This window comes from Urocitellus parryii, chromosome 9 (genome assembly GCF_045843805.1).
Source record: "Urocitellus parryii isolate mUroPar1 chromosome 9, mUroPar1.hap1, whole genome shotgun sequence".
Taxonomy (NCBI): domain Eukaryota; kingdom Metazoa; phylum Chordata; class Mammalia; order Rodentia; family Sciuridae; genus Urocitellus; species Urocitellus parryii.
The window spans coordinates 134,470,101-134,489,717 of record NC_135539.1 but is presented as its reverse complement, the minus strand read 5'-3'; the positions used below and the strand labels follow the sequence as shown (position 1 = coordinate 134,489,717).

At 35.4% G+C, this 19,617-nt stretch overlaps 1 protein-coding gene across 3 annotated transcripts in view; it reads left to right on the top strand.

Annotated features, from left to right (window-relative positions):
- Nucleotides 1-19,021, top strand: part of Tor1aip1 (torsin 1A interacting protein 1) — a 31,193-nt gene extending 12,172 nt beyond the window's left edge. For 2 of the 3 annotated variants that reach the window (XM_077802366.1, XM_077802365.1), the window contains exons 6-12: nt 856-942; nt 5,011-5,067; nt 7,911-7,952; nt 8,573-8,641; nt 13,769-13,813; nt 14,169-14,225; nt 16,955-19,021. In XM_077802366.1, the coding sequence (XP_077658492.1) occupies nt 856-942; nt 5,011-5,067; nt 7,911-7,952; nt 8,573-8,641; nt 13,769-13,813; nt 14,169-14,225; nt 16,955-17,745 (1,148 nt within the window). In that variant the 3' untranslated portion in view covers nt 17,746-19,021. The remainder of the gene's footprint in view (nt 1-855; nt 943-5,010; nt 5,068-7,910; nt 7,953-8,572; nt 8,642-13,768; nt 13,814-14,168; nt 14,226-16,954) is intronic. The other variant, XM_077802367.1, reaches the window with a different exon arrangement.
- The last annotated feature ends 596 nt before the right edge of the window (nt 19,022-19,617 follow it).

Below are 19,617 nucleotides of genomic sequence, written 5' to 3'. Positions count from 1 at the left end.
ATGTATATGTTAAGCATCTTTTTATCTTTTGAGTTAATTTTAAACAAATAATATTTTCCATTTCTGGCATGTGTTGGCCTTTGATTATGGTATTAAAATAATCACTTTTCCAAATTCTCATAACTAGTCAGTGTTTTAAAAGTACATATATAAAATTTTGTTCATTTTTAAGCCACATAATCTGAAATTAGTCACCTGTATACTGAAAGGTTTGTGTATAGGTGTGTGTACATTATCCCTTAAACACATACTTACAAATAAATACACATCTGTACAGTAATTGTGTTTGACTTTAATTACATGTTAACTATATGTATGTAGTTTTCCCTCCCTAAAATAAATTTTTTCCATTATTTAATACTCATCTGTTTTTTATTTTTGTGTGTGGGTGTTTGTGGTACTGAGGATTGATGCCAGAGGTGCCACTACCACTGAGCTACATCCCCAGCCCCCTTTTTTAAAAAAATTTTATTTTGAGGTAGAATCTCACTAAGTTGTCCAGGCTGGGCTTGGACTTACAATCCTCCTTCCTCATCTTTTCCCATTAGTGTAACTACAAGTGTGCACCATCAAGCCTAGCTGTTAATTTTTTACTCTACATTAAAGCCTCAGAGTATACTCTTTTAGCTAGTAAGCTGAATGTTTGTTTGTTTAGGAAGTACTTATGTAACTTAAAGAACACCAAACAAGTGGAACTCACTTGGAAGTTTGTGATTCAAAATAGTAAGCATAATAAATGAAAATTCCATATCTGAAATTTAAAAGCCTTCATTTTATTGTTGAATTGTTTGTTTTTTTAATGCAGACCTTATAAGCTTTAGAATAAATACTATACTAATACGTTATTCTCTTTAGGAGAAACCGAAGATGATGATCAAGACAGCTCTTGCAGTGACATCACTGCTGTTAAGGTCAAATCTGGGGATTCTGTTGAATCTAGAGGTAACCTTGCTTTATATACATATGAGTCTTCTCAGGAATTATTTTTTTAGTTAAAACATAAATGTATGTTAACATTTCCTTTTTTAAAAAATTTCTGAATTTCTTTATTAAAAACCCTTAATACTTATTAAAATTACTCATTCCATATACATATAGTAACTAGCTAAGTAAATTACTTTTAGCCTGTATAGTTATTTAAGGAAAATAAGATATTTTTGTACTCAAAAAAGAATTACCTGTTGTATTTGAATTTTACAAAGAAATTAGTCACATGGACATTGGAACATCCCACACTATCAGGAGTGTTACTTAGTTTTTAAGGAAGTTTTAATATTCATAGATAACCACTTTTCTCTGGATTATTCAAATTCATACCAAGTTAGTGATGTGATGACAGTTGCTAATTAAATAGAGAATAAAACTAATTTGAGTATTAAGAGGATGTTGTAAATAATGAGTACTTTTATATTTTAGTCCCACAGAAAAGTAAATGTCTTTCCCCTTACCTAACTCATGAGAATTTCTGTAATTCCTATGAGTTACTTCATCATTCCTTTAAAAAATAAGCCTATAAGACTGGCCTAGTATGCATAAGGCCCTGCCTTCAGTTCCCAGCACTGCAAAAAATTTCAAAACCCATAATCTGGTTTATGGGCATTTGGTATTCTGTATATTTCCCACTCTTCCTCATTTTCTTTCCTTCATTCTTAATTGATAGAGAAATCCTAAAAGAAGCTATGTAACATTTCTAAGTGGCTAAGAACATGGCCTCTGGAGCCAGAATCCCTCCAATTCTTCACTTACTTGGTGTACACACCCTCAGTAAATTGCTTAATTTCTATGTTTCTCAGTTTTCTTACCTGTGTTGAGGGCCACAGCCCAGTTGGGATGACGCATGGCATTTTTGCCAGAAGAGTGGTTGAGAGGTGATGCCAGCAAGCCATTGAGATGATGATGGTTATGTTAAGCTGTGTATTCAATTGTATATTAGACCCCTGCTGTCCACCTAGGCCTGCTACTTTGGAGTTCTCCCAAGTTCTCCTCTCCAGGGGATTCCTGGGGAGTTCGAGTTAGTTGGGGAAGTGCCAGAGGAGGGATTTCCCGTTGATGTGTGGTGTGTCCGGGGAGAAGGCCGCATGTGTGGCATTCGAGGGAGTTCAGAAATAAAGTTTGTTCCTGCTTGAGTGGCTCGTGATTTGTGCCCAGCCAGACTGCGGCATTTGGTGGCCCATATGGATGGAACCCGTGACCTTGGCGTTATCAGCACCAAGCTCTAACCAACCTCCTCCAGCACTTCCCCAACCAACTCAGATCCCCTCGAGAACTCCAAAGTGGGGGGGGGGGGGCAGGCAGACAGCAGGGGTCTAATATACAATTGAATACACAGCTTAACATAACCATCATCATCTCAATGGCTTGCTGGCATCACCTCTCAACCACTGGTTCTGGCAAAAATGCCATGCTTCATCCCAACTTGGCTGTGGCCCTCAACATCTGTGTTATTGTGAAGATTAAATTAATTCACATATTCAGAACACTCAGTATCTGGTACATTGTCAACATTTATAATAAGCACTATTATTAGTTTTTATATATGTATACATTGAGCTCTAAAAATTTGAGATTAAGCCATTTGTATAGCCAGTAGTTCACTGCCTACAAGCATATAACTTTGGAACTACATAACCGATGTCTGTGACCCCTTTAGAAATCTAATAAGTTCTTGTAACCTAATAGAAATGTGCATACCTACATGCAGAAGAAAATTCCTTGTAAAGAACAAAGCATTGAGGCATATTAAGATACTAAGCCAGGTGCATTGGTACACGTCTGTAATCCCGTGGCTCAGGAGGCTAAAGCAGGAGGATCTCAAGTTCAAAGCTAGCCTCAGCAACTTAGCAAGGCCTTAACCAACAGTGAGACCCTGTCTCTAAATAAAATATTAAAAAGGGCTGGGGATGTGGCTCAGTGGTTAAGTGTGTTTGGGTTCAATACCTGGTACCCAAAAAAAAAGAATACTGGTCTCCCAAGGTCATCTTCTAGGCCAGTCATCACCAAAGAGTTATAAGAAGATCCACTGGAATACAAAAGAAAATACTAAAATTTCACATTTTTTAATTTCATTCTTTTAAAATGTCTAATTTTATAATATACACAACTCATGGACCAGGGATATAATATAGCTCAGTGGTAGAACACTTGCCTAGCTTGTGCAAGACCCTGGGTTCAATCCTCAGCACTGGAAAAAAAAAATTACATATTAACTAGTATTACTTCAGTGATGCATGTTTTAATGTTAGAAAAAATGTGATGGATATTATTATCCAAAGTACATGTATGCGGGCTGGGGCTGGGGCTCAGCGATAGAGCGCTTCCCTAGCACATGTGAGGTGCTGGGTTCCATCCTCAGCACCACATAAAAATAAATCAATAAAGGTATTAAAAAAATACATGTATGAAGACACAAATCGGTGTGAATAAATATACTTTTTATATAACCAGAGATATGAAAAATTGTGCTCTATATGTGTAATAAGAATTGTAATGCATTCCACTGTCATATATAAATAAAAAATAATTAAAGAAAAAAATGTTTCAAGGATCAAGGCTCAAAATTTTTTTAGTAAGAGTTGTATACTAAAAAAAGAAAGAAAGAAAGAAAAAGTTATGTACTGTCAAAAATTAGCCAGATGTGTCAAATGCTTGTTTCAAAATACCAATCTGACAAATTTTAAAATGTTGCAAGAAAATTTTCTCCAAAATCTTTGCCAGCTACTCTTCTGATAGAGAATTAATAGGGCATGGCTCAAGTGGTAGCGCGCTCACCTGGCATGCTTGTGGCCCGGATTTGATCCTCAGCACCACATACAAACAAAGATGTTGTGTCTGCCGAAAGCTAAAAAAAAATAAAAATATTAAAATCCTCTCTCTCTCAATCTCTCTCTTAAAAAAAAAAAAAAGAATTAATAGCTAGGATATTTAAAGAAATTTTTAAAACTTTACACCAAAAAATCAAATAACCCAATTAATAAATGGGCAAACTAATGAAACAGCCAGTTCTCAAAAGAAAAAATACAAATGGCCTGTAAGCATACGAAAAAATGTTCAGCATCATGAGCAATTAGAGAAATGCAAATCAAAACTACACTGAGATTTCATCTCACACTAGTCAGAAGGGCAGTCATCAAGAATACAAATAATAAATGCCAAGAGAGTATGTGGAGAAAAAGTAACACATTTTACACCATTGGTGAGATTGTAAATTAGTACAACCACTATGGAAATCAGTATGGAGGTTTCTCAAATGACTAGGCACAGACCCACCTTATGACCCAGCTTACCACTCCTTGGTATTTATCCTTGAAGAACTGAAGTCATCATACTACAGTGATAAGTGCGTATCATGTTTCTAGTAGTACAATTCACAGTAGCCAAACAATGGAACCAGCCTAGGTGTCTTATCAACAGATGAATGGATAGAGAAAATGTGGTATATACACTAATGGAGTTTTATTCATCCATAAAGAAAAATGAAATTATGTCATTTGCAGGAAAATAGCCATTATGTTAAGCAAAATAAATCAGGTGAAGAGTCCTATGTTTTCTCTCATGCAGAAGCTAGAGAGAAAAAAGAAAAGATGGGGGTGGATCTCATGAAAATCAAAGGGAGATCAATAGAGGAAAGGGACCAAGGAGTGGGAGCTGGGAGGTAGAGGGAGGTGCTGGGGAGTGATGTTGGCCAAATTTATTGTTATATTATGTGAATGTACACATAGATAACAATTTATAAGTCCCATTATTATGTACAATAATAATACACCAATTTTAAAAATGTGGGAAAAAACAATTTTCTCTAATGCAGAAATTTCATTTTCTATATCTTACAGTTTTTTTAAGTGGTATATGGGGAAAACACACTTTTTAAAATAAGTTGTGTACCTGAATGTTAAATTCTCTGTGGTTTGTCTATTTTTGCTCTTTTGATTAAATATTCATTATTTTCTTGTAAAATGTGTATTAAAAAGTTAAATACAATTTACAGTGTATTTTTTTTTTTTAATGTTTTAGATCTAACCACCAGATCATCTGGTCAACATCCAGAATCAATTTGGAGATTATCACAAAGTAAGTAAAGCAATGTTTGGAGGTCTACCTTTGGGTGTGGTCAGATGCTAATAGTATTATTCTTATTTTTGAAGATCTTCTTTTGCAAGTTAATGTAAATTAAAAAGAGATGTGATAAAAGCTAAAAAAGTTCACCCAGTATCTCTCTACTTTTTGATTTCACTTTTCTTTCCTTCTTTTCTCCCCCCCCCCCCACCATTTTTGGTATTGAGGATTGAACCCAGGGGTACTTTACCACTGAGCTATCTAGGCCTTTTTAATTTATTTTTTGAAACCAGGTTTTGACAAATTGTTGAGGCTGGCCATGAACTTAGTCCTCCTTGTCTCAGTCTCTGAAGTTGCTGAGATTGCAGGTGTGCAGCACTGCACCCAGTTTGATTTCACTTTTGAGTTAACTCTTCTCTAAACTCAAACCTGAATTTGAATTTTAAAAAGAAACAACAAGGTGGGGGGGGAACCCTATTGCTTTCTGGGATTTGTTAAATATAAATGTATCAATTACATTTACTTTGTTACAATAGTTTGAGTCTTACAATTCTGACAATTTTTATGATCTGATGTTGAGGAAATATGTCAAAAAATTTTGGAAAGTAATATACTAAAATGGTAACAATGATTTGTTCAGAATGACAGGAACATTGGTGACATTTTTTTGGGAGATGTTTGTGGGATGCTACTGGGAATTGAACCCAGGGCCTTTTATGTACTAAGCAAGTGCTCTACCACTGAGCTGCACATCCAGCCTGACATTTTTCTTTTATTTTATCATTGTCTATATTTTGCAGATTATCTATAATGGATATGTATTTCTTAGGTTAAGTGAAAATAACTGTTTTCTTTTTCCATTTTTAAATAAGTCCCAGAGGGCTGGGGATGTGGCTCAAGCGGTAACGCGCTCGTCTGGCATGCGTGCGGCCCGGGTTCGATCCTCAGCACCACATACCAACAAAGATGTTGTGTCTGCCGAGAACTAAAAAATAAATATTAAAAAAAAATTCTCTCTATCTCTCTCTCTCCTCTCTCACTCTCTCTTTAAAAAAAAAAAAAAAAAAGTCCCAGAATTTGAGTTACTTTTTTTTTTTTGTTAATGAGTTTGTTTGTTTTTTGTTTCTTGGTACTGGAGATTGAACTCAGGGGCACTTAACCACTAAGCCACATCCCCAGCCCTTTTTTGTATTATTTAGAGACAAGTTCTCACTGAGTTGCTTAGGGCCTCACTAAATTGCTAGGGCTGGCCTTGAACTCATGATCCTCCTGCTTCAGTCTCCCAAGCCACTGGGATTACAGGCATGCACCTCTGTGCCCAGCTGAGTTACTTATTAATTAAATGAAAATATCCTTGTATGTAAGGTCTTCAACTTTTTTCTTCCATACCCTCTTTTTAAAAATAAATTACTTTTAAAGAAAACATTGTTGGAAATCGATCTAATCACTGTTCATAAAGTTCCTCCCCCTCTCCCCAAACTGGGGTTTGAATCCAGGGGCACTTTACCATTGAATCACATACCTAGCCTTTGGGGGGGTGGTGCAGGGGGATGTATCAGGAATTGAACCCAGGATTGCTTAACCACTGACCCACATCCTCTGCCCTTTTTATATTTTATGTTGAAACAGGGTCTCACTGAGTTGCTTAGAGCCTAGGTTGCTAAAGCAGGCTTTGAACTCACAATCCTCATGCCTCAGCCTCCCAGATGCATAAATAACATTTGACACTGATATTGACATTGGTATTTGTTTATATTATAAATGGACAGAAGCAATACATTTCTTCTTGTGGATTTTAAAGTTTGCTTTGTTATAGTTGTAATGTTATTTTCTAATTATCCTCTTGCATCATTTTACAGTTATTCTTAAATACCACTTTTAAACTTGAAGTGGCATCTTTTACTTCCAAGCTAACTTTGCAATGCCCACAAATTTGCATATATAGTTCATACCATTCTATATAATATGACATATACTTCTGGACTGCCCGAATTTGTATCTCAGTCCCATTCCTTTTAGAATGTAATCTTGGGGGAAATTATCAGTTTGTTTTCCCTTATTTATAAAATAGGGTTAATAGCACCTTCTATATAAGGTGTAAGAATTAAATAAAATTATACATAAGGGATTGGTGTTGTGGCTCAGTGGTAGAGTGCTTCCATAGCACATGTGATGCACTGGGTTCAATCCTCAGCACCACATAAGAACAGATAAATAGATAGCTTCCCAAGTAGCTGGGATTACAGGCATGCATCACTGTGCCCAGCTCACTTTGCTTTTTTAATCTACCATGATGCTTTGGTACTACATGTGAGAATTACTCTGTGATGTGGAAATGTATTCAGAGGTGTTTTACCATAAGCATATTTATTTTCAAGAATAAGTTATTGTCTTTTATTCTTAAATAATAATAATAATAATAACAAAATAATAATTATAATAATAATAAAATAAAGGTATTATGTTCATCTACAACCAAAAATATTTTTTAACAAAATTATACTTGAAACTGTTAAACACCGTATGGCTCTTGGTGGGGAAGCAACAGTGCTGGGGATGGTACCCAGGCCCTCACAAAAGCTAGGTGAGTGCATTTATTGTGTACGTGTGAGAGTAGTGATAAAAAGTTTGGTTTTGTTTGTTTATAATATACATGGTAAACAAGCAAAATGTCTCTGTGATATCTTTTTTTTTTAACTTATTTATTTATTTATTATTTGTATGTGGTGCTGAGGATCGAACCCAGGGCCTTGCATGTGCGAGGCGAGCGCTCTACCACTGAGCCACAACCCCAGCCCCTGTTTTATCTTTTTTTATTTCTAAGGTTCTGTGACCTTTTTCCTTGTTTTCTGTTTTAGATCAAGACTTCACAGCTCAAGAAAAGCAAACTTCAGTGCTGAGTAAGTGGTTGGCAGTCTGCTCTCTTTCAGTCAGTTCTAACCCATTGCATTATTCTGTCAATGGAAAGTTCTAATATAATTTGAAGCCATTCCACCCTCTTTGCTTTTTTGGGGGGGGGGGAATCAGGGATTGAACTCAGGGGCACTCAACCATTTAGCCACATCCCCAGTCCTTTTTTGTATTTTATTTAGAGACAGGATCTCACTGAGTTGCTTAGCACCTTGCCTTTGCTGAGGCTGACTTTGAACTCAAAATCATCCTGTCTGAACTTCCCGAGCGGCTGGGATTACAGGCATGCACCACTGTACCCAGCTCACTTTGCTTTTTTAATCCACCAAAGTACTTTTGAAACTCAGTAATTCTCATAGACCAGTGCAAACTATGTAATATGTAGTTTTTGTCTCTTAGATGAAAATATATTTATTTACTACCTATTTTGCTATGAGAAGTCATGTTTACAGATACAATCCTTTGAGATTATGTTTTACATAAGAAACTGTTACTTTCATTGTTTTCATCCCTACTTTGTTTGTCCTTTCTGATCGATTTATTATATAGCACTACACTATGACATAGAAAGTATGTGAAATAATATTTTGATATGTATATTTGCTCTCAGGCTCAGGATATCAAAAAAATCCTCAGGAGTGTATTGAACAAAATGTAAGAATGAGGACTAAGATGCAAAGTAAGTAGATAAATCTCTGTTATTTGCTATGTTTTTTTTTGATTATCTGCATACAAAAATATTTAATTCTTCAAATCAGCATTTGGGGTGTTTGTAAGTTCACTAATAAAGGACAGCTATGATTACTAGTTTAATTTCCATTTGCTTGGACTGATGTCAGATGAGAGAATATAGAATGTAGATGGTCGGGGAGGTGCTAGGGAATGATATTGGCCAAATTATATTGTTATGTTTTATGTATGTTCAAATAAGTAACAACAAATCCCATCATTCATTATGTACAACCATAATGTTTCCCCACAGTAAAAGAAAAGAATATAGGAAGTGGTATGAGAAAACCAGTGGATGTAGATCTAGGCTTGATAGGCTGTCAATTCTAGCAGCAGAAAACAATCTATACAATAATGAAATTGTACTCTTGACAATTCCTATTTTTTGTTTTTAGGAGACTTTATAAAGTAACCACTTATTTGCATACCCATCATTTTACATAAAAAGGGCTGAAATCCATAAATTGCATTTTCATGTTTAGGTTTAGGATGGATTAAATGTGACAGAACTTAAGAAATACCTATGAATTGATGTGATAGAATGATAATACTTCCAATTCATTGCCTATCATAATTTCTGTAGAAATGTGTTCATATTAAACCTTGACTATATAAAAAAATCCGCACATGCTCACTGTCTTAAATGACCTTCATCTTCTGTCCCCTTTTTACTCTGTCTCTTGCTCCTGGAATGGTTAACTGTAATTAGATAACCTCTCGGTTTTGTCTTTCCATTAGTAAACTTAATAATGATCACAATTCATTTTTTTTAGCTGTGAAGTCTTGCTCCACATGAGTTCTCCAGTTGTCTAGAGCTGAAATGGTCTTTTGCCCTTGCCTTCTTGTTGGCTATCATTTTTTTTTAAAGCAGTGTATTTTTTTGGGGGGGGGCAGGGGTACTAGGGATTGAACTCAGGGGCACTAAACCACTGAATCACATCCCCAGCCCAATTTTAGAGACAGTTACATAGCGCCTCGCTTTTGCTGAGGCTGTTTTTTTTTTTGTTTTTTTTTTTTTGTTTGTTTGTTTTTGTTTTTTTTTTTTAAGTTTTCGGCGGACACAACATCTTTGTATGTGGTGCTGAGGATCGAACCCGGGCCGCGCGCATGCCAGGCGAGCACGCTACTGCTTGAGCCAAATCCCCAGCCCAGCTGAGGCTGTTTTGAACTCTAGTTTCTCCTGTGTCAGCCTTCCAAGCTGCTGAGATTATAGGCATGTGCCACTGCACCTTGCCTTGAATGTCTTTTTCTAATTGCTATGTGTGCCTACTATTTTTTTAATATTTATTTTTTAGTTATAGGTGCACACAATATCTTCATTTTATGTGGTACTGAGGATCAAACCCGGTGCCTCATGCATGGTAGGCGAACACTCTACCACTGGGCCACAACCCCAGCCCATGTGTGCCTACTATTAAAAGACCATTTCCTCTTATAATTTTCTCTTCCTGAGCTATTATAGTTGGGAAACCAAATATTAACTATTCATCTCATTAGAATTATGTTTATAACCAGAATTTAAAATGAAAATTAAATTTGAAAACCTGAGATACTCTTTGAAAGTGAAAATGCATAAGTTTCAGGATATATATCAAGAGAAATTCAGAAACTTTTTATGTGATTTCTTAGTTCATTCGTTCTTTCTTTTATTTTTAATTATTTTTGTAGTTATAGGTGGACAACATGCCTTTACTTTATGTTTATGCAGTGCTAAGAATTAAACCTAGTGCCTCACACGTGCTAGGCAAGCATTTTGCCACAGAGCTATAGCCCAGCCCTCTTAGTTCTTAACTATACATTCTGGGTAGTGAGTAGCAGTTAAACAACTTACAGATAAGTGAAGTTAGTACACATCGTTAATAAAAAATGATTTTTTAAATTTTTTTTATTATTATTATTTTTGGTACCAGAGATTGAACCCAAGGGCACTTAACCACTGAGCCACATCTCTAGCCCTTTTTATTTTTTATTTTGAGACAGGGTTTCACTGAGTTGTTTAGAGCCTCACTAAGTTGCTGACTTTCAACTTGTGATTCTCCTGCCTCGGCCTCCCAAGCTGAGGATTATAGGTGTGCACCATCGTACCCAGCAGAAAATGTATTTGTATTGTTATTTCCAATAATGAGACACTGTGCAATGCAAAAGGAAAAATAATTATATTGAACATCTAATTGAAATGCCAAAGAAACCTTTTTTGTTTCCAAATTGATAGCTCAGTTTTAGAATTCTATTTGCCTTCTGATTTTGGTTTAAGTTAGTATATTTATTGTGGCTTAAATACTTGTAACCATCTACCATATCTAGGTACTCTATTGAGCTTTGAGAGTTATGTAGAAGTAACATACTAGAAATATGCATGTAACAGAATTTTCAGACTTTAAACCACATGAAAACATTAAGATAGAGTAATGCACAGGTAAAAAATATTGTTGGGGCTGGGGCTATTATGGATCAGCGGTAATGCATTTGCCTGACATGTCTTAGGCACTGGGTTCGATTCTCAACACCACATAAGTACATAAATAAACAACTAAAAAAAAATTTAAAAAAATATTGTCAATGGAAATAGAAGAAGACTGCAATGACTTCCTAAGTGATCACAATTCATTTTTTTTAGCTGTGAAGTCTTGCTCCACATGAGTTCTCCAATTGTCTAGAGCTAAAATGGTCTTTTGCCCTTGCCTTCTTGTTGGCTATCATTTTTTTTTTAAAACAGTGTATTTTGGGGGGGTATTTTTTTAAGATCCTTATCATAGATTCCTCTTCAATCCAAGACATTTTTAACTTTTTTATTAGCATTCCAATTCAATTTGCATATCTCATCCTCTTTATTACACATTCTGCCTGCTTTGGTGAGGGAAAAGTAAAATTTGGGTGTTCAAGAACTGGGACTTTGGATCCTTATTGTCACTGCATGTTAGCACCAATTCCCTGGGTAAAAGGTCCCAGTTCACGTTTCTGCTTGCATCCTAGTCTTTGGGAAAGATGGAGTCACTTCTTCACTTTTTTGTGTATTTACAGGTGGTAAAATAGTGAGAATAGGGAAGATGTCTATGGATAGACCGGATCATTAATATATGGGTTTGGAATCTGTTTATTAAGTTGATGTGAAGGGAAAAAAAAGTAGAGTTTGAAGTTAGAATTCTTTTTTCTCATTTCTTCTTTTCCTTCTTTCTTCTTGTACTTCTCCTTGTTCTCTTATTCTTCTTCTGTTCTTTCTCTTCTTCCTCCTTTCTTCTTCTATCATCTTTCTTCTTCCTCCTCCTCCTCCTTTTTCTTCTTTCTTCTCCTCCTCCTTTTTTTTTTTTTTTTTTTTTTTTGCACAGTACTGGGTATTGATCCCAGGATTCCCCTATCACCGAGCTACATCCCTAGCCCTTTTGTTTTTTTATTTTGAGATAGAGTTTGCTAAGTTACTGAGGTTGGCCTTAAATTTAAGATTCTCGTGCCTCAACTTCATGAGTGGATGGAATTACCTGAGGGTGCCACCAGGACCAGTTTGGAGTTAGAGATCTCTCTCAGGGTCCAGTCCTAGCTCTTCCACTAATTAGTAAAGTGGAGTAAAGTCACTTAAGCTTTGTGAACCTTGGTTTTCTTACCTTTAGAGACAGTAGTGCTTAAGCTGGGTTGTTGTAATAAACTTACATGTATAAACAATTTTTAGAGTGTAACTCACTTAAATATTAAGGCTTTTTTATTATTAACAATATGTTGTGCAAAAATCATTAAGATGGAGAATTCATTCCTTCACTCTTGACTTTTGTGAAGTAATTATTACCATACTCTTCAGACTGGAAAAGGTTGATCTTTATCTTTTAAAAAGATTTCTTTCAGAATTTTTGTTACTGTTTCTAATAATTTGAATAAGTAGGATAGAGTGGTGAGTGGTATACTTTTTTTTTTTTTTTTTTTTGGTATTCGGTATTAAACTTAGGGGCACTAGACCACTAGACCACTAAGCTACATCCCCAGCCCTTTTTTGTATTTTATTTAAAGACAGGGTCTCACTGAGTTGCTTAGCACCTCACTTGCTGAGGCTGGCTTTGAACTCAGCGATCCTCTTGTCTCAGCCTCCTGAGCTGCTGGGATTACAGACAATTTTTTGCCTAAGCAGTGTATATTTCCTATGCTGTTTTGTGTATTCTATGAATTATATAAATACTATACATGGTACATATTAATATTTATTCATCATAAACATCATCATAATATAGCACATCAGCATTTTCATAAATATTTTCTCATTTGGTTTTTGCAGCCATATAGTGAATTTTTCAAAATAAACATCTGTTTGGGATTTTTTTGTGTGGTTGGTGTTTGGTTTTTTAGTAACACACTTGTGACTTAGATGAATTAAATTAGAAACTTCTAAAATTATAAAGTTTCTTAAGCTAATTTAGTAATTGAAAAACAATATGCCTCTTAGAGTCATGGTTGATGTTATTTTGTGTTATTTGGGATTTTTTTATCATATGATCAAAAATGAGGTTATTTCTTTAATCTTAGCAGAGCTAAATTTATTCCTCCAGTGTTTTGTCCAATGTTTCTCAAATGAAAGCTGTTGATAAACACAGGGAAAATCATTTATATGTATAAAAGTTGCAAAACTCCAGAGAAGCCATAGATGGCAATACTAAAATGTAGGGCAGACCAGTAAGATAACTCAGCTTATGCACCTTCCCAACCCTGGCCTTTCCTTCTGTCTCTTCTCTCAGATGTTAGATCCTGCTGCTATGTTAAGAAAAATGGAGAGGGAAAGGGAAAAGTTGGGAGAGTTTTTAATTTATTTTCTGAAATAATGAGAGAAATAAGGATGTAATGAATTTATGAGAAATTTGTTTTTGAACTTTGGAGTTTAACCACAAACCTAAAACAGAATTATTTGTCTATTAACAGAAATGATGAAAAGTTTTTAGATATATTACATGTTTGAAATAGTCAGAAGCCCCAAAGAAATATTTGAATTAGTTTGAGGTAGAATATAGTGAAGTTTGAGTTTTCTAAAATTGAAACAATGTATCCAGGTAGTTTAGTAATCCATAATCCACATTTTGTCCTTTCCCCCCCCTCTTTACAGCATCTTCACCAGGCAAGAGTTCAGTATATGGCCGTTTTCCAGATGGTACAGTATTCCTTTTGTTATGGTGTTCTTATTTTCTTTGTCTTCTTAACTTTGTCCCAGAATTTTACCAATCCCATTAAATTAATTATGGGTCAACTCTTTTCCTCATAACAAGTATCAAGTGTGTGCTTTGTGCTGCATCACTACATGCTGTAAATAACTATGGAAAATACAATTCTTATGTCTTAAGAAGCTTTCAGTATAATAGGATTTGGATGTCCCGCTTTTTCTTCTGCTCGTGGTTGATCTCTGCCTTTCCTCTTGGTCAAATTTGTATCTTCCTTGTCTATGAGAAATAAATGCTCAAATTATGAAATATAAGTTGATAGTCTTTTTTAATTACTCCTATCATTAGATGACAGCATTCAGAAATCAGAGCTTGGAAATCAGTCTCCATCAAATTCTAGCCAACGTAAGTTTGTTCAGTTTTTATTGAGTCTCTAAAATTGACCCATAATTGTTTGGGAATGTTTTGACAGTATTGTAACTTCATGCTATTTGAAGCACTTCAAAGGAAAAAATATGAATTTTATTAGCAAGGAAATTCTCTATGAACAAATTATATGAAACAACATCTAGTTTTCCCCATCACTTTGTCATCCATAAGACCCAAAATAAAAGTATAAGTAAAGCCAAAGCCTCCAGTGCCTTTAACTGGTTAACTGAGTGAACCATGCTGAATCAGCAGAAAGAGGGCACATAGCCAGACATATAATATATATATATTTATTTATTATATATAAATAAAAGCTTTTCTATGGGCTGGGGATGTGGCTCAAGCGGTAGCGTGCTCGCCTGGCATGCGTGTGGCCCGGGTTCGATCCTCAGCACCACATACAAACAAAGATGTTGTGTCCGCCGAGAACTAAAAAATAAATATTAAAAATTCTCTCTCTCTCTCTCTCTCTCTCTCTCTCTCTCTCTCTCTCTCTTTAAAAAAAAAAGTTTAAAAAAAAGCTTTTCTATTTTGTGTATATTTACATAGAAATTAAAGTAAAAAAAATTTCTTAAAATCTCTATTTTTAAATAATTTAAGTAAAAAGAATGACAGATTGCTTTGAATTTTTTCTAATCTCTTAAATGCCTTGCTTAATATCATTTAGTTGGTTTCCTGCATCAGCTTCTGCATTCAGTCTGTTAGAATATGTTGTTTCAATTGAAGTACCTGTAGAAATATTATACAAATATGAATTTGGATAGCTTTTTCAGATAATTGTGGATATTCTTTTTTGATATTCTTCAAAATTTAACAAGTGCTAGTTTTTTAAGTATTATTTGAAATATGATTGAAACCATATTAATGACCTTTTTGTACTCTCTTACATTAAATTTCACTGAGCTTGTGTTTTGATTGGAATATAATACACTAGTCATTTAGAAAATATGAGTTCACTGAGATATGCAGATTTTACAAATGTTGTCATACAGTGTAAAAAATAATCACATTTTCAAATACCACTCACCACCAATCTCAAGACTTATCAAAGTGTTCAAATATTGGAGGCTATCAAGCTCATGGTGGTAGATATATCTCTAAACTCCTCAGTTTTCATTTAAAAGCTTGAATGTTATAATTGTCAAAAATATTGCCATTTTGTTTCCTAGAAGTAACAGGCTTATTTTGTTCATCTTCGAGAAAATGGCTGCTGAATAAATAAGTCTGACTAACCATATTTTGTTATTTGTTCTTGGAAGTGAAAATGGTATTCCATGAGAAAAAGTGCTGATTCAGCTTGCAACTCGGTTGCACAAAGTTCGTTTCCTTACAACAATGTGCTTGTGTGCTGTATATCAGAGTGCCCTGTGTCTATTTCCCATCTCTTCACACAGTATTGAGGAGATATGTACTCAAGAATTGAGGGCCTCGGGCTGGGATTGTGGCCTAGAGGTAAAGTGCTCGCCTGCCATCCATGAGGAACTGGGTTTGATCTCAGCACCACATAAAAAAATAAAATAAAGATATTGTGTCCACCTATACTAAAATAAATAAATGACTAAATAAATATTTTAAAAAAAATAATTGAGGGGCTTTTAGTTTTGTGTACTGCTGAGTATTAAACCCAGGACCTCACACATGGTAAGCCAGCTTTCCACTGACCTACACCCCAAGCCCAAGATAATTTTAGCTCTTTTATGAAGGACAATCTTAAGTGAAACTGATGTTCATTTTTTTTTAAACCTTGAATGCACGGCAGTGAAAAATAGTCACTCTCCTAGTACAGTTTGGTGCCACTACCCTACAATTCACACGAAGGCATCAGAAATTTTTGCCACCATTGCTTTTGCACCATCAGTACAAATGTCAACACAATGGAAAAAGTAAAAAAACATCTTACCTCTTAGCTTCATGGACACCCTCACTAAATAGGGTCTTGAGATACCCCACAGACCACACTTTGGGAGCTGTTGCTCTTAAAGGTCCTAGTACAATTGTTAGGCTGAAACAATCAATAAAAGATGTAAAAGTGTTACTACTACTGTCATTATTAACAATTAAATGAAGTGGTATATGAGAAAACACTTTATAAACGGAGAAGTGCTATGAAAATGTAAATTGATATTGTAACTATTATTAATAATTTGGGATGAAATTCAAAAGTAAATTTTACCAGTGTGACTTGCATGTTGCAAAAAGATAGGCATCAGTGCAGTCAGTCTAAAGGGACATCTGTGGGAGATACCTCGCATCTCTTTATTTTATATTCTTCGGAGAGATTCTACCTTAGATAATTAGTCATTTGAACTACTAGGTTTATAAATTAAAAATATAAGGTATCTTTTAATATTTTTATCTCCTAACTATTAACAGTGGTAATAATAGTTTTGCTTTGTAAATGGTTTTATTTCTGACTTGTTTATGCCATTTCGTACATTTAAATTCTACTTTTTCCTCATAATTTTTGTCATTTTACATTGAAGAGGTATATGCATATTTATATACATGAATTCAAGCCTGTGGGTGTGAGATTTTCTTGAAAATGTGATAAATTATTTTGTTCCTTCAAGAAAGAAAATTATCAGTCCCCTTCTTTAAAGTCCTCCCTCTTTTTTGTCTAATGTTTATAAAGATTAATATTTTAAAAGTCACACAATACTGAATCTAAGAAAATGATACATGTGTCATTTCTTTTTTCTGAGCAGAAGTGGCTGAACAACCCCAAAACGAATCTTTTGTCAAGAGGAAATGGGGGTGGTGGCTGCTTTTTATGATAGCTCCGCTCGCCTGCGGGATATTTTGGTTCCTTCATACTCCTGAGGTAGAAACTGCTGCTGTTCAAGAGTTCCAAAACCAGATGCAACAACTTATGACTAAGTACCAAGGTCAAGATGAGAAGCTGTGGAAAAGGAGCCAAACGTTCCTGGAAAAGCATCTTAACAGCTCCCATCCTCGGAATCAGCCAGCTATCTTGCTGCTCACTGCTGCCCGGGACGCTGAAGAAGCACTGAAGTGTCTGAGTGAACAAATTGCCGATGCCTATTCTTCCTTCCGCAGCGTCCGTGCCATCCGGATTGATGGGACAGGCAAAGCTGCTGAAGACAGTGATATTGTCAAACTGGAGGTAGATCAGCAGCTGAGCAACGGATTCAAAAATGGCCAGAATGCCGCAGTGGTGCACCGCTTTGAGTCGCTGCCTGCAGGCTCTACCATGATCTTCTATAAATATTGTGACCATGAAAATGCAGCCTTCAAAGATGTAGCTTTAGTTCTGACTGTCTTGTTGGAAGAGGAGACACTTGGAACCAGTCTTGGCCTAAAGGAAATTGAAGAAAAAGTGAGGGATTTCCTCAAAGTCAAGTTCACCAACTCAAACACACCCAGCTCCTACAATCACATGGACCCAGACAAACTGAATGGGCTCTGGAGCCGAATTTCCCACTTAGTTCTGCCTGTGCAACCAGAAAATGCCCTGAAAAGGGGCATCTGCTTATAAGGGGTGAAAGAAGAGAAAATCATGTCTCAAGTTCTGAGAATTTTTCAGACTTTGTATCCAGAGTCAAAATTCAGAGTACTTTTTGAAAGAACTGGTTTCTTTTTAAAGGAAGTTCATGGAACATCTAAATCATATATTCAACCTAATTATCTGTGACTTGAGAGAATCATTTCTCTGTTTCTGTTGAGAGCTATGTTAAGATATTTAGGAGAGTAAATTATATGCAGTCCTGTAGAGGATCTGTGTTGGTTCTGGACTGAGTCTTTATTGCTGCGGTGTGACAGTGAGAGGAGTTAGGCTCCTTTCCTAGGAACGGTTCCTGCTTTTTAACTTAGATTTCTCACAGTTTGTTATTATTAAGGCAGCTCTCTGATTGTAACCATGGACTTTCCCATTATGTTTCCTTTTATACCATAGAGGTGTGAGTTCTCAGCTTCTGCTTGTTAGGAACAAAAGTAATGAGCGGTCATCTGAGTATATATTTAGAATTTTTTCCTTTGTTCTTGAAGGCTGGGGATGAGGGAAGGGAAGAGAGGAATTGTGGAATGGAGAATGCTGTGGAAGAGAAAAAGTCTCCAAGATGAAATGTTCATGAAGTCACTGAGCTATATGTTAGTCAGACATCTGAACTGTGACCTCAGCAAAATCTATTGAGATGTGTTTTGTTTCTTTCTCCCTGCTTCCTTCCTTCCTTCCAAGAAATCCTTGGTTCTCCCAAGGATTTTTAAAGCCTATATATCACAAGGTTTAATACATTTTCTCCTTTGGCTCTTAAGGGCATGTAAATTCAGAGCAGTATATTTTGGACATAACCAGAAGTTTGGGGTTTTTTGAAATAAGCAATACGGTTTCAGAAATTGGCACACAGTTTGTTAACCAGCCATCCTGGGCTATTGAAGAAGGATTTAATTTTCTGCTTGCCCATTTGTTGCAGTCCTTTAGTGACACTGCATCACAAATCTGAAGATTTATTATGCACATGATAAATTTTATTGAGTGCCTCAAGCCAAAAAGATAGTAAACTTTACCACATGAGAAGAATGTTAGATGTACTTCTGTAGTATTTTAATTATAACTTTGCATTTAAATTGAGCTTTCTCACCTGTCAACTGCTTTGGTTTTCATAAAATCTTATAATTCTGGACTCACCTTTTTTTTAATTGGCCACAGGGCCAATTTTAGAGTATTCAAAGCAGTCATTGACTTCATCATTTACCCTTTGAGGGTCTCACAACTGGTAGCTGAGAGTTGTCTAGTTTCTTTCTATTAGGACTATCAGTACTCATAAATTTATACTCTTTATTGTAATTTGTTCCTAACTATCCAAAGTTAGATCATCTGATTTATTTTATAGAGGATTAGAAAACAGGAGTTTTTGAAAAGACTTATTTTATACATACATATTATATGGAGAAATGTTTTTATTAAATGTTTCACTGACCCCAGTGAAACATTTTTTAAAAGTAATATGTTACTTATATCTTTCAGGAAAAATATTTGAAGCAGCTGATGTATAAATGACTTTAAAAGCTATTTTAGTAATTTAAATAAACTTACTTTCTTGGTTTGTACACTTATGTGATATAAACTTAATGATTTTAGAAACTTTTTCTTATAAATCCACATTTTCTTTACACTTGAACAATTTTAGTGACTTTGGCTGGGAGAAACAAAGACCAGAGAATTTGAGCGATTCACAAGTACATTGGTTAGAAGTGGAACAATCAGCCAGGCACAGTGGTGCACTCCTGTGATCACAAAAGTCAGCCTCAGGGCTGGGTGGTAGCTCAGTGGTAGAGCGCCTGCCTAGCATATGTGAGGTGGCACTGGGTTTGATTCTCAGCACCATAAGTAAATAAATAAATAAATGGT